The 13,130-nt window shown below is 42.4% G+C and overlaps 1 protein-coding gene across 1 annotated transcript; it reads right to left on the bottom strand.

Moving 5' to 3' along the window:
• Nucleotides 1–5,129: 5,129 nt before the first annotated feature.
• LOC121187645 (thymus-specific serine protease) lies at nt 5,130–12,318 on the bottom strand. The gene is made up of 13 exons (XM_041046991.1): nt 12,225–12,318; nt 11,283–11,458; nt 10,530–10,629; nt 9,718–9,847; nt 9,069–9,192; nt 8,515–8,592; nt 8,011–8,058; nt 7,797–7,916; nt 6,353–6,517; nt 6,019–6,160; nt 5,742–5,921; nt 5,470–5,624; nt 5,130–5,228 (listed from the first exon to the last, which is right to left on the bottom strand). The coding sequence occupies exons 1-13, from the start codon at nt 12,283–12,285 to the stop codon at nt 5,157–5,159; spliced, it is 1,551 nt and encodes a 516-aa protein (XP_040902925.1). The 5' UTR covers nt 12,286–12,318; the 3' UTR covers nt 5,130–5,156.
• Nucleotides 12,319–13,130: the final 812 nt, after the last annotated feature.

The following is a 13,130-nucleotide window of genomic DNA, read 5'->3' on the forward strand; positions in this document are numbered from 1 at the left end:
AAAAGAGAAGAAATATTTCAAGGGGGAAAAAAAAGTTGATTTTGTAGTTACTACAATTGTTGTTTTGGCACATACAGAAGTGGGAGCTGTGGGATGAATTAAGCCAGTGAAACATAAAACTTCAGTTGTTTTTTCTAGAGTAAAAATGCATTAAATTCAGATTATTTTAGAAGATTTTCTTGCAGACATCCTAACATGGTGTTTGGACTAGTAGTAGCAATAGTTTACCAATGTCAACATCTAAAATCTGTGAGTGTGAGTGAGTGTCTGTTATTTTCAGCATTTTTCAGCATCACACCACTGGTGTGCTCTCAAGGTGTACACATTTACATACTGTTTTGTTGAAAGCACCACTACGTGTGTGGTGGTTGGTTAAAATATGGTATAAATGTTAACTGAAGGATCACATGATTTCCTCCTGTTGCAGCTCTCCTGTAAGAAACAGTCTGCTCTCCTGCACCACAGAGTCAGAGGCAGGTTCACTGTGGGACCATTCTGCATGTCAAGGCTGCTGCAGTTATTTGTCACTCCCTGTCGAAGCTCAAGCGCTCCCTCCTCTGCACCCACCAAGGCCTGTTGAGTGCATGCATGTGTGTACTGTATGTGCTCATGGCTTTGTGTGCTTGCTTGAGTGTGTGTTCGTGGGTCAGTGTCAAGGTGCTCCTCTTCTAAGCTTCAATGCAGGTGATGGCCCAAGGCTAGAAAACAGGAAACAACAAGCGAAGAGTGAAAATGTGCTTATGAGAGAGTGTGTGGAACTGTGAATGTTTATCTGCGACACTGCATGTGCCTTGTGTCTTTGCATCCTCCTGTATGACACTACAGTTAGAGTTAGCCACTGTACTCTCATTAAGTTCTGACTAAACTGCAAACAGAAAAAGTCAGACTTTACTCTTCTGCAAAGGATTCTTGTCCTCTGCAGTTTTTACCCGACATAATACAGTTGCTGCAAACAGAAATATGACATTTCCAACATTGTTCAAATGGTAATCCATCATCTGCGAGGTGAAAAACAACCTACAGTAATTACTGCTGCCTTTACCTTGCCATAAAAAGTCGAGTTTACGCGACTTTACCAGAAAGAGATGGAGGTTAGACTCGAGGGCCACCCAGCCTTGTTGACTCCCGTGACTCCGCCATTAAGAAAATATGGCTGCTGTGACCTCTGGCAACTGCTCACAGCCACCCAAAACATCAGAGAGCTGTGACCCTCCGTCGCCTGCACGAGAGAGAGGGAGCGAAGTGATGGAGGGAAGTAAAAGGAGAAAGAAAGGATGAGGGAAAGAAACCGAGGGGTAGAAGTGAGGGGTGGTCAGGAGGGGTGCAGAGTGCATTTTTATGAGCCTGTGCCTCTCCAGTTTCTGGGTCGTCTGGCTGCATAGACATAAATTTTCTCCCCCCTCCCCCCCATCTCTCCTGTTTTCTTCTGGCACACTCGCCCAGCAAATCCACCCTTATCGACCTGCTCTTGCAGCCTGTTTGCAAACTTTGCCTCCAGTTTCGCTTGTTCTCCTCCACCTGGGTCATTCCTCTTCATATATATCCCCACTGTTTCTACCTGTTTGGGCATGGGCTCTCACTTCAGCTCTCCACATCTTTCCCTCCCTCCTTCCCTCTGCCTTCCCCTCTCCATCTCTTTTTGTTTATAGTAAGCCAACACTACGTTTCTCCCTTCTGTTATTTTCTTCCTCTCCTTCTCCATCACTCCCCTCCCTCCCCTTCTCCCCCTTATAGATGGAGATTAACTGGGGAGTGCAGCGCCATCCGTCCTCGTGACTGTTTGTTGTTAAGGAGATGGATGGAGGCTCCCTCTGCCAGCCCCACGCAGCCACAATTACACCAGCCGCCATGATGGATGGAGGGGAGGGAAAGGAGGGGAGATGGAGAGAGGGAGATACAGAGAGGGGCATCTATCACGCCCCTTAATCTACCTGTCACTGCAGAGGCTTGAATTGGGGGGAAGGGGTGTGGGGAGTGTGTCGGCTTTACCTTGACTGCTGGTCAAAGGTTTATTTCTTTTCTTTAAACCAAATTTGTTTCTTCATTTTGTTTAGGGTTTTTTTTTTTAGAATTGGGCCTGTGAGGACTAGACTCATTAAATGTCCTGATCTTTCCAATTGATTTCCCAGAGTTTATTGGATTCTGTTGAAGGTACTCTATGGTGTCTGCGTGTGTGTGTGTGTTTGACAGGCATCAACAGGTAATAAGATGCAGTTACTGTTGGCCTTTGCAGAAATGCACACTTTGCATGAAGTCTAATTTTTTTTTTGCGTAGACCCCACTAAGGCACATACACACTATCAAACACCATATAAACATGCAAACAACTGACTAGCGCTCACAAACCTCCACACTAAGCTGTTAATCATCATCTGTAGTTATTGCCTCTACCCACATACACTCACCTATGCAGAATCTTCAGTTCATCCTGATACCTGTTGAAGGTATCGGAGCAGTGACCTATCACTGAGTAAATCTACATACATTACCTGTAATGCCTCTCCATTTTTCCCACAATGCTACAGAAATATTATGGAAAGTAATCTGCGGTTGCCTACCCTCTACACCCCCCCTCCTCCTCCTCCTCCTCCTCCTCCTATCCCCATCTCACTCCTCCATCTCCTCATCTGTCCAGAGGAGTGAGAGATGGGATGGAGGGATTAATACTCTTCCGCCCAAGCCAGCCCTGGGAATGATAGATGGACAGATGCAGGAAGGGAGCGGAGGTGGAGAGAGGGAGAGATTAAAGGGGACAAGTCTGAGGGTTCATAAATCCAAAGTGGGAGACCTGGTCCGCATCACACACTAATAAGATCTGCAAGAAATCCATGATGAGGGAGAGAGAGAGAGCCAGAGAGCCAGAGAGAGAGAGAGAGAGAGAGAGAGAGAGAGAGAGAGAGAGAGAGAGAGAGAGAGGTGAGTGAAGAGGAGAGAGAGAGATGGGAGCAGTGTAATAGCATTAGATGTAATCTAATCATGGCAATAAGATGTGAATGGATGAGAGTGAGCATGGTGATTATGCAGAAGAGGGATGGCGGTGTGTTGATGAAGCTTTGAAGCGTGAGGACAGGCCTTGTTATTGGACAACAGATCAACAGGGTTATAGTTCTCGCTGGGGAGGTTTCTGCTGCAAAGGCTCCATGAAAACACTGCTCAGGATACTTTTTTTTCTCTGATTTTGTCGCTCTAACTGAAACCAAATGAAAGGAATGGTGACAGTGCATCAGCCGTGGCTGTAAAATGCCTCAGTTTGATGTAAATTTGAATCAGGAACAAAATGTGAGGATTGAATTGATCTATTCTGCGTGTATCAGCCACATTGCACATGCACCTGTGCACTCATTCGTGTGTGTGTGTGCACGTGTGTGTGGTGGGTCTTGTGATGCTAAGAACCAACTAAAAGTGTATAAAGTGCAGTTGTGCAGCTGTGATCTGACTCGGATCAGATAGAGTGCTCCCTCACCTCCCCTCCTCTCCTCCATGACCCTGCCGCCACCCTCCCTCCCAACGTCCCCAACCTCCCCTCCATCCACCAGGCCACATTTTTCATGGCCCTGCTGTCAGAGGGCCGTGATTGGTTGGCCCAGCAGACAGATAGCCGATAGGTTCTGATTAATAGTTGAGGCCCAAGAACTTCCTCATTGATCAACAGGACAGGCTGCGGGAGGAGGAGGGTGAGGAGGAGGAATGGAGGAGAGAGAAAAAGCATGCACTGTCGCTCTGCAAGTGCTGGCTGATAACCCTGATAGTGGCTTTTGGAGTGTGTGCGCGGGTGTGTGTGTGTCTATTTGTGGGTGTGCTTGTTTACAATAGCAGAGAGATGAGGGGTTGTTAGAAACAAGGTGAAATGGAGGCACTGCTGTGAAAAAGTGCTTCAGGTTCACTTGCTTTCTTTCCATCTGCCCCCCCCCCCCCCCCCCCCCCCTCTCTCTCTCTGTGCTGAAGAAGTGTTTGATAGCATCTGTGAGTTTTCCATGAATAAGAAAGCACCTCTGTTATCAAACAAAACACATACACACACGGCCTATTTGGCCAACAGCAAATGTCTCAGAGGCCTCCATGTAATTGTGTGAATGTGTGTGGTTCATCAGCTATCCACTACAGAAATTTCTGTTCTATTCATTCTGTGTTTAACTGAAGGGTGTTGTAATCTATTTTACACTATATATATATTGTTGCCCAGATACATTTGCAGTTTGTATGTGTTACAGTATCTAGGTATGTGAGTGTGTGTGTGTGTGTGTGTGTGTGTGTGTGTGTGTGTGTGTGTGTGTGTGTGTGTGTGTATTTGTGTTTGTTGTGTGTTTGTGTGTCCCCTCCCTCCTGCTGCTCTGTCCTGCCTCCAGTTGATTGATGATCTCCCTCTCCCACAGGGTCAGTGGGGTCATGACCTCCCACTTTTGACCCCCCTACTGAGAGGGTCACACACACACACACACACACACACACACACACACACACACACACACACACACACACACACACACACACATACAGGGACCAGCCCATACAGAAACAGATGGCCTAAGGACAACTGGTGCTTCCTCACCTTTCTCTCACAAACACTCTCCTTTTCTTCAGGCAATGGTGTCACATAAATAAATCTGTGCTAAATCTTTTCTGCCTTTTATCACAACAGGTAAATGTCACTGTGGCAAACTTCTCTGAGTTTTGATTCCCTGTGTTTTGCAGAGAATGAAGATCAAGAAACGACAACATGCAGCAACATTACACCCTAGTGGTATGACAAGGTTAAGACAACTGATGAATACAATAAAAAATAAACCACAGCCAAACCATAAGATTACATTTTACTGGCCACACACAAAAGCCAAAAAAGTAGGACACAGCCATCAAATTGTTATCATTATAACATATCCATATATTTCAAATCTAAGAAAACTAAGAAATTCAATATGAAGCTCAAAGTAAAGATAGCAAGGGAAGGAATCTGTTTTAGCACACAAACAATTCTTTAAAAAAAATAAAACCAAACAGACAGAGGGTGAGGAGAGTGAGGAGAGTGAGGAGCTGAAAAACAGGAGACAGGAAATGGAGGATGAAGCAGAGCAGGCAGGCACACCACCTTATTAACTGCTTCTTATCACCTCCAGGGGACAGTGATAAGAGTCTGATCAGGTTATAATGTGACCTGATCAGACTCGTCTTTTCTCCATCTTCTCCTGGGCGGCCGTCTTCAGCCAACTGGCCACATGGTTCTCAATCGCCTGAGAGATGGAAAGAAGAAAAAATAATGTGTTAAAGATCACTGGAACATACACACTTTCATTTTAAAGACCAACTAAAAAATTGTACCACACTTAGGACCACACTGTTATAAATAATGTGGTTTTAAAGGCTGGTAGTGATGTGGGATAACAATTTTTGTTTTCCAGTAAGCAAACCAATATATCAGGACTCTGTGATCCTGATGTTTGTCGTACAGATGAATGAATGAAGTGTATGTACCTCTCTGGCCTTCTTCAGTGAGCAGCGGTCTGTGACTCTTCTACTCATCATATCAGCACAGTGAGCAGTGTCTTCAATAAAAACTGTCTGAACCTCTTCTTTTTCCTCGTTCTTGTCCCAGACCACTGACAGCTCCTGCCATGGATCAATTCCACCTGTGGAAATGATGATATAAATTTTTCGACAAGTCAATGAAACCCTGCAAGACACTGTTTTGCATTTGTTGTTATTTTGTTGAAATGGTATGATATTTTCTTGTAAACCCGTCTCACCATTGACATAAAGGACCCTGTGTGTGCGAGGGTTGTCTCCTCCATAGTAAGTGTTTGTGAAGGCAATGCGTGCAGGCAGAGAATGCTGGGAAATGCCAAACAGCATGGGACAAAGCTGAGTATCAGCTTGCAGGGTCATCATCCCAGAGAACGGACAAGTGGCATCCTCACAAGTCTGGTCTAAACACACACACACACAAAGAGGGCTTCAACACATAGAAGCAATGATGCTGACTGTATTTGTGTTGCTGTGTGTGTGTGTGTGTGTGTGTTGTACAGAAGCCAAATTCAGTGCAGGTCTGGTAGGTCCACTGCCTTTCTGATCTCCTGCCTGAGTGGAGGGACGTGTCCATCAGATCCTTCACTGTTTTATCATGGGAGATGTCCAGACAGGGCTCCTCACTGGTGGAGCGGTAAATCTGTAGAAGCCACACACATACACACCAGAAAAACTTGCGCAAATAAATAAAAGAAAACATGCTGCCCAGAGTCCCTGGTCACTGATGACAAATTCACAAATATAGTCCAATAGTGACACCTGGTGGTTTTAAATGGTGCATAGACAGTGAATGGGATCATCTTTACATTGCCTGTTACTGACTGGTTCATACCTGTGCTAGTTTGACAAGGCGGTTGTAAGGCTCCATCTCTCCTTCATATGCCTCGCTCTTATTGGTCATGAGACCACACAGCTCATGAATAGACATGAGGACGCCTTCTTCATTGTACTGCACGGATCCCATAAAGATGTCAGCCAGGCTTTGTATTAGCTCAAGCTGAAGTAGAGATATATGGCAAACGTGATGAGATGTTACTTTCCATTTGGAAACATTTAGTCTGCATCATAACTGAAGTAAAACAAACAAACAAAATAACAAAACAGCTAAATGATAGCTAAATGTCACTGATGAATATTTAGCCAAAAGTAATAAATGAACAGTACAAGTAGCCAAAAGTAATGACTGAAAGCTACAAGTAGATTAATGAAATAGCTAAAGGTAACAGATAAATAATCAAAACAATTAGCTAAAAGTAATGAATATACAGTTCAAACAGTTAGCTGGAAATTATGGCTAAATGCTTGAAATGTCTTGGTTCAGCTGCCAGTGGTACAAATGCAAACTTGGATTAAGACTAAGATTAAACAATGAAAGTTCAATTGCGTGGAAAAAAATGTTGTAACATTAAACACTTTCAGCGCATTTAAATGGTTGGTATTCAAAAGATCATGTTTGAAGTCCTAAAAAAGTTCCAGATCTTCCAGGACTCTGACTTTTCCTTTGAAAAGAGTTGGATTATTTTGACACTTACAGCAGCCAGACGGACAGAACTGAGACACTGGAGGATGACACTCCCATCTTATCATGAATAATGGCATACTCTCTACTGAATAAGCTTGATCAGTACATGTGCATAGGGCCTTTTTGTCAATGGGCCGTCTGTGACTCAGTTAACTTTGTAATCCAGTGCTATCAGTGGACTGATGTGTCAGTGGAATGGTCTGTGTTTTATTTCTTTTTAAAGTTTTATTTTTATTTCACTTTTTTTAAGAGTGAGTATATTTAGTTTTGATGATTCATCAATTAAATGAATCCATTCTTATCTGTGTTGTTTCTGTGTTCAAAGGACCAGGGTGAAGGATTTACTGGCATCTAGTGGTGATGTTGCAGATTGCGACCAACTGAATGCCCCTCCCTCCCTAAGGAGGCCTGCAGGTAGGGTAAAACCATGAGTCCCTCTCTAGAGACAGTGTGGTTTGTCTGTTTTGGGCTACTGAAGAAACATGGGAGTGCAATATGGTGGGCTTCATGGAAGAGGACATGCTCCCTATGTAGATATGAAGGGCTCATTCTAAGCTAATGGAAACACAACAGTTCTTATTTTCAGGTGATTATACAGTTATGAAAACATAATTATGAATTATGAACATTACATTCCATTTCTGCCAATAGATCCCCCTAAATCCTAAACACTGGTCTTTTAAGCTTTCTTTGTTAAGCCTCACAACCACCAACTTGTTCTCCTAAATCATCTCATAAAAACCAAACCCATCACCTGATCATCAGGATCCTTGGGGATCTGACAGCAGCCAAAGTCCACAGCCACCTGGCTGACATTACCGCTCATCAAGGCTGCTTCCACAGCAGCAAAGGCTTCTCGCACAACAGACAGACACTGCAGGAAGAGGATGACGATGAATTTAACACAAGATCTGGACAGGAATGTAACGGCTGTTGGATGATACACAGACAGGTGGCTGTCTTCACACCTTTTCTGAGCCACCAACTGCTTTGTTCTTTAGACTCAAGCCAACAATCTGAAACAGAAAGCGACAGATGTGACAGTGAGAATGTGGTTATTTAAAGGAGGCCTGTATCACTACGCTAATTAGTGATAAATAGTAATTCAGTTTATGTCACATTCAGGGCTGTAGGTACAATGGAGAACACTATGGTCATGGTCTTGATAATATTTCTGGGAATTTGGGAGGTTTAGTGACCTGAGAAGAGATTTACATTCTATGCATACAAAACAAAGATTAATCACCATGAAAATAAAACAATGGGATTTATAATTCTCCTCTTCAATTACATGTAGAGAATGATTAGAATCAGCATTTAGACCATCATGTTGGGAATAAACAGCTTTTTTTTCTTTTCTTTTTTTTAGCACTGGCAGGCATTTGGACTCATGACTTCAGTATTTTAAAAATCCAGGCTACAGTCCTGGTGCTAATGTGTTAAAATTGTGACTGTGGATTGTGTCAGTTTACATTGTTGTAGGCGGAGAAGTCCAGCTTCGCCTTTACAGGAGCAGAAGAGGCCACAGCTCCATATACCAAATGGGGATACTGCAGTAGGGTGCAAGAGGAAGAGAGAGACAGAGAAATAACACAAGAGTGAAAACAAATGAATATACAGGTCATTGTATTCATATAATGTCTTAAGTGTTTTTTAGTATATTTTCTAACCTGTGTGGCATATGCAGAATATATAACATGTTCTGTTTTAGTAGATTGTATAGATGTTTAAAAAAAAATGAAAACATACATTTGTGATGAGCATGACACTGAATCAACTGTCTCATGTTTGAAATTTTACTCTTAGGATTACGGCAGTGACCATAAATCACAGCCAGATGGCCTGTTATGAGTTAGTCACATCTTCCTTTTTTTTTAGTTTGAGGAGTTGGAAGTATGTAAATGGTAGACTGATAGGTGGTTGTGAATTCACCAAATGATAGGAAAAAAGCTTCAGCACTCTGTTATCTCTCTTAGGGTGTGAACAAAAGAGTGGCTATTATGACAGTGAGGATCCAGTCCTGCACCTTTCCTCTGAACCAGGCAGACAGAGCTCCAGAGTAGGAGCCTCCAAAACAGATCCAGGTGTTCCTGTGGCTCAGACTGAAGTTTTGGCTGATGTACTGGTGGAATACAGCCAAATCAGCAAGTCTGGATCAAAGAGAAAAGAACAGAGAAGTTCAGCGATTTTTTTTACCTTTCACTTGACCAAAACATGGACATGTACTTATAGATACATGCAAAGACATACAGACAAATATAATTGAAAAGACAGGAAGGCAGAGGACGGTGTGACAGATTCACATGTTTAATAAGGTTTGTACCTGTCCTGCTTTTGCCTTGAATGGCCTTGTTTTTGAATGACTTTCCTGGAAATGTTTCCCAGGACAGAAATGTTCCAGTTTTTATTTGATCTATTTTTAATAGTAGCTTATATGTCTGTCACATAACACACACACACACACACACACACACACACACACACACACACACACACACACACACACACACACACACACACACACACTCAGAAAAGAGACACATGCACATACATATGCAATGAAGAACAGGAAGCCAGGAAAAAAGCAGGGTGCAAGACACACATTAGCAACCATACATGTAAAGACACACACACACACACACACACACACAAAACAGCAGGGAGCCAACACTAACGCCTGCTGGCTGCTGAGGTCTGCCAGGTTCTCTGTTTTTAGGCCGTCAGGGTTGATGCTGTCACCATAGAAACGATGCTCCACAGCCAATAGCAGAGCCCTGTGTTTGTCAGCCATATCAACATGGTGACCTGGGAAAACATGGTCAAAGTAGATAAGACTCAGGGGGGTACTGACATTTGATTTTTGTTTTTATGCCTCCGCACTGGCGATAGCCAAGGCTACATCTGCTACAAAGTGGCACCCAGCGGTACTTCTAACTCACACCCACATCCTTTTGACCTAACCTTACCAAAACTCACGTTGTGCTGTAAATAGGCCTTTTTAATTTGGCAGTTTACTTAACAAAGTCCCTCTTCAACACAAAGTTGATACCCCGTTATTTCTAGACTTATTTGTAGTCCTCGCATATTTGTCCCAGTATAGTTATTTAGTAAGTATTTCATTGGCATTCCTATGTTTTAAATAATTACACTGTAATTTGCAGGTTGTAATCTAAAGTTTTACCCAATATTCAAATTTAAATGTTAGAAAAAAATGGACAGAATGGGAAGACAGATGGTGGGTACTGACAAAACTCAGTGAAGGGCAGGAAAGATAAAGTCAGAATGAAAAATATGCTTGTAAACAAGTGTCTCCTTACTCACCTTACTAACACACAATATGATGCTTCACTTATGCTGCAACACTTTTGTTTCCAAATCTTTACCTGTGTGTTGGCCAGGTCAGCAGCTGATTCAGGAACTTTCTGTATTTTATCCATTTGACTAAGTGTGTATCATACAGGTGAGGACATGCTGCATTCTACTGTACCTGCCAGAACATCAAACTCAAAGATGGGCCCCTCTCCTCCAATGAAGAGGAACACTGGACCATCAGGACGCTGCCAGTACGCCTCATTCACAAAGAACCTCTGGAAGAAGGACAGACAGACAGAAACGGATAAAGACAAATGCAAAAAGAAAAAAAGGTTTTATTCAGGTTCACTCAGAGGCAGTGCACATTCATGGCCTTAGTGAGAGTAATTCTTTGTTTATGCTGCAGTGGACAAAATTTGCACATTGGCAGCTTCAAATGGCAGTGGGAGCTAAATGAAGCTGAACATTTCAATTCATGTTGTCAGGAAACATCATCTTGTCAGTAGAGTTGGGGAGGTGAAAAGCTTCAGTCAGCCTTAATGTCTCTGTATGAGGAGCTCACTCTGTGCTGAGTATGAGCTACTATTGTAGCTCATTGTATTGTATCTGTAGGACAAACTTAAAGCAGCACAGTTCACTGGGACAGGCAACTCTTTTGATCTTTTTTTTTTTTGTTATGTTTTGAGCAGACAAGGCAACTGTTTTATCATCTTCACAGCATCAGAGATCCACTGAAAGATCCTCTGAAATAATGTACGATGGAGTCTTTTTTGATGCTTTAAATAAAATTTTCCTTTCATGCAGGTTATGAGATCACAGAAACTTGTTCAAATGTAAATTCTCTTTTATTATCACCATAGCTTTTCAAAGTCAAGTGTACAATTGCTTTTCATGTCTCAAAGTACAGCACTGATTGATTTTTCTCTACCTGAGGGAAGGTGCTGACGTGCTTTCGGTTGAAGTGGTCCAGAGGCTGGTGGATCCGTCCCTCCTTCACATGTCTGAGAGGCTGATGACCACTGACCGTGTGCATCAGGAGCTGCTGCTTAGCTTTCTGCAGTTGAAGATCACGCACACGTTCCTTAATCTTCCTCAGAACTCGTCCTGACATTCAGAAAGAAACACAGTGGCAGGGAAAAGACAGAAGAACAACTGTGCACAGTCATGGAAATGATAGAGATCTTGATGGTTTATATTACCAAAAATCATATTTTTCACTGAGTGAGGGGTCTAGCTGTATCTGAGGAACACCACACTCAGCAGTCCTACTGACCTGCTGACCTTCAGCTTGATCCAACTTCACACAGCTTCCTGTGTGTCTCTGTATGCCGTTTGACTGATAAAAGCAGCTGAACCAAATCTGCTTATATTTCCAGTAGGGGTTGATGTTCATGTCACTGATAGAATAGATGACAAAAATACTTAAAACTCTACAAAATCTATGATCTATTTTAGGACCAGTCTACACCCAACAATAGTGTTTCTAGGGAATCGTCATTACCACCAATATGCTTTGTTTTTTTTCTTTTGGCTCAACTTTGACAACTACAAACAAAACCAGACTTGCAAGCAAGTATAACAGTATCCAACCAACCAAAAGCAGCTCCTACCCAGAGGTGCACCAAACCGAGGTGATCAATTATTTTATGAATGAAAGCATAAAAATAGTCTTCCTGAAATGATGAGCAAACAGCTAACTTCTAATATTATTTTTTTAAGTAATAAGTCTTGTTACATATATCAGTGAATTGCTTTTTCAAATGTGAACATTAACAAGTTCTCTTGTTATCAACTTCAGGACAAAATGGATGTAATCCAGCATAAATCAAGGAGTAAACCCACATGTTAGATGGAACGTTTGTAAACTCACCAGCGTCAACATAGTTCAAGAGGAGTAGAAGGATAAGAAAGCGGGCTGATGACAAAAACATCTTTACCAACAGATCAGGATACTTTAATGTATATCCAATCAGCAGGACTCAGGAGGATCTCTGCCACTCATCAGCGCCTTATATAGTCCCTGAAGGAGGCAGCAGTGATGAGGTGATCCCTGAAAAATGACTGTGAAAACTGTAATATGACCTGTGCATTATTGTGATCTACATCTGACATATCATGAGAACATGAGTGTGTGTGTGTGTGTGCGTGTGCGTGCGTGCGTGCGTGTGTGTGTGTGTGTGCGTGTGTGTGTGTGTGTGTGTGTGTGTGTGTGTGTGTGTGTGTGTGTGTGTGCGCGCGCGCGTGCCCGCGTGCCCGCGCGCGCATCTATTAACTGCTCAGCAAAACAGGGCATCGGCTTGGTGATGTAATGAGATCTCTCTGCCTTGTAATGTCTTTTCTGGAGTGGTTGAGTTACAGGAGCAGTTTTCGACTTTCCTCTTCTCATGCTGCATCAGTGTCTATAAGTAGTAAGAGGCACACACAGGCTTAATTCCAGCAGTTTTGTATTTTGCCAAAATGTCCTAATGTTACAAAAGAGAAGCTCAGAGAGATGCTCGGACTAAAAGCTTAAAATGTAATGGTCTATTCTGATCTTTTGGTAAAATGTACTGTAAAAATATACGTGTGAATATTTAATACAAATTGTTCCATTTTTGTTAACCGCGACCAATTTTTCTATAAAATTTTGAGACAAACAATTGTAATGACACAAATGTAAATACTATGAAATAAGACCAATTTAATTCATATCTCAGTAGTAAGACATTTTGGTAAATGTTGAACTTCTTGCTGAGATTTGGTTGAGCAGATTAATGCCGTTGTTGTGTCTGAATGC

Source organism: Toxotes jaculatrix, chromosome 9 (assembly GCF_017976425.1).
Source record: "Toxotes jaculatrix isolate fToxJac2 chromosome 9, fToxJac2.pri, whole genome shotgun sequence".
Taxonomy (NCBI): domain Eukaryota; kingdom Metazoa; phylum Chordata; class Actinopteri; family Toxotidae; genus Toxotes; species Toxotes jaculatrix.

Bases quoted from the DNA above. Each gene is read 5' to 3' on its own strand.
- LOC121187645 (XM_041046991.1), bottom strand. From the start codon at position 12,285: ATGTTTTTGTCATCAGCCCGCTTTCTTATCCTTCTACTCCTCTTGAAC. The intron at 8,059-8,514 runs GTAAACTGACAC...TTTCTGTTTCAG, and splicing joins ACTTCTCCGCCTACAACAAT to ATTGTTGGCTTGAGTCTAAA. The intron at 5,922-6,018 runs GTACAACACACA...GTGTGTGTTTAG, and splicing joins CTGCACTGAATTTGGCTTCT to ACCAGACTTGTGAGGATGCC.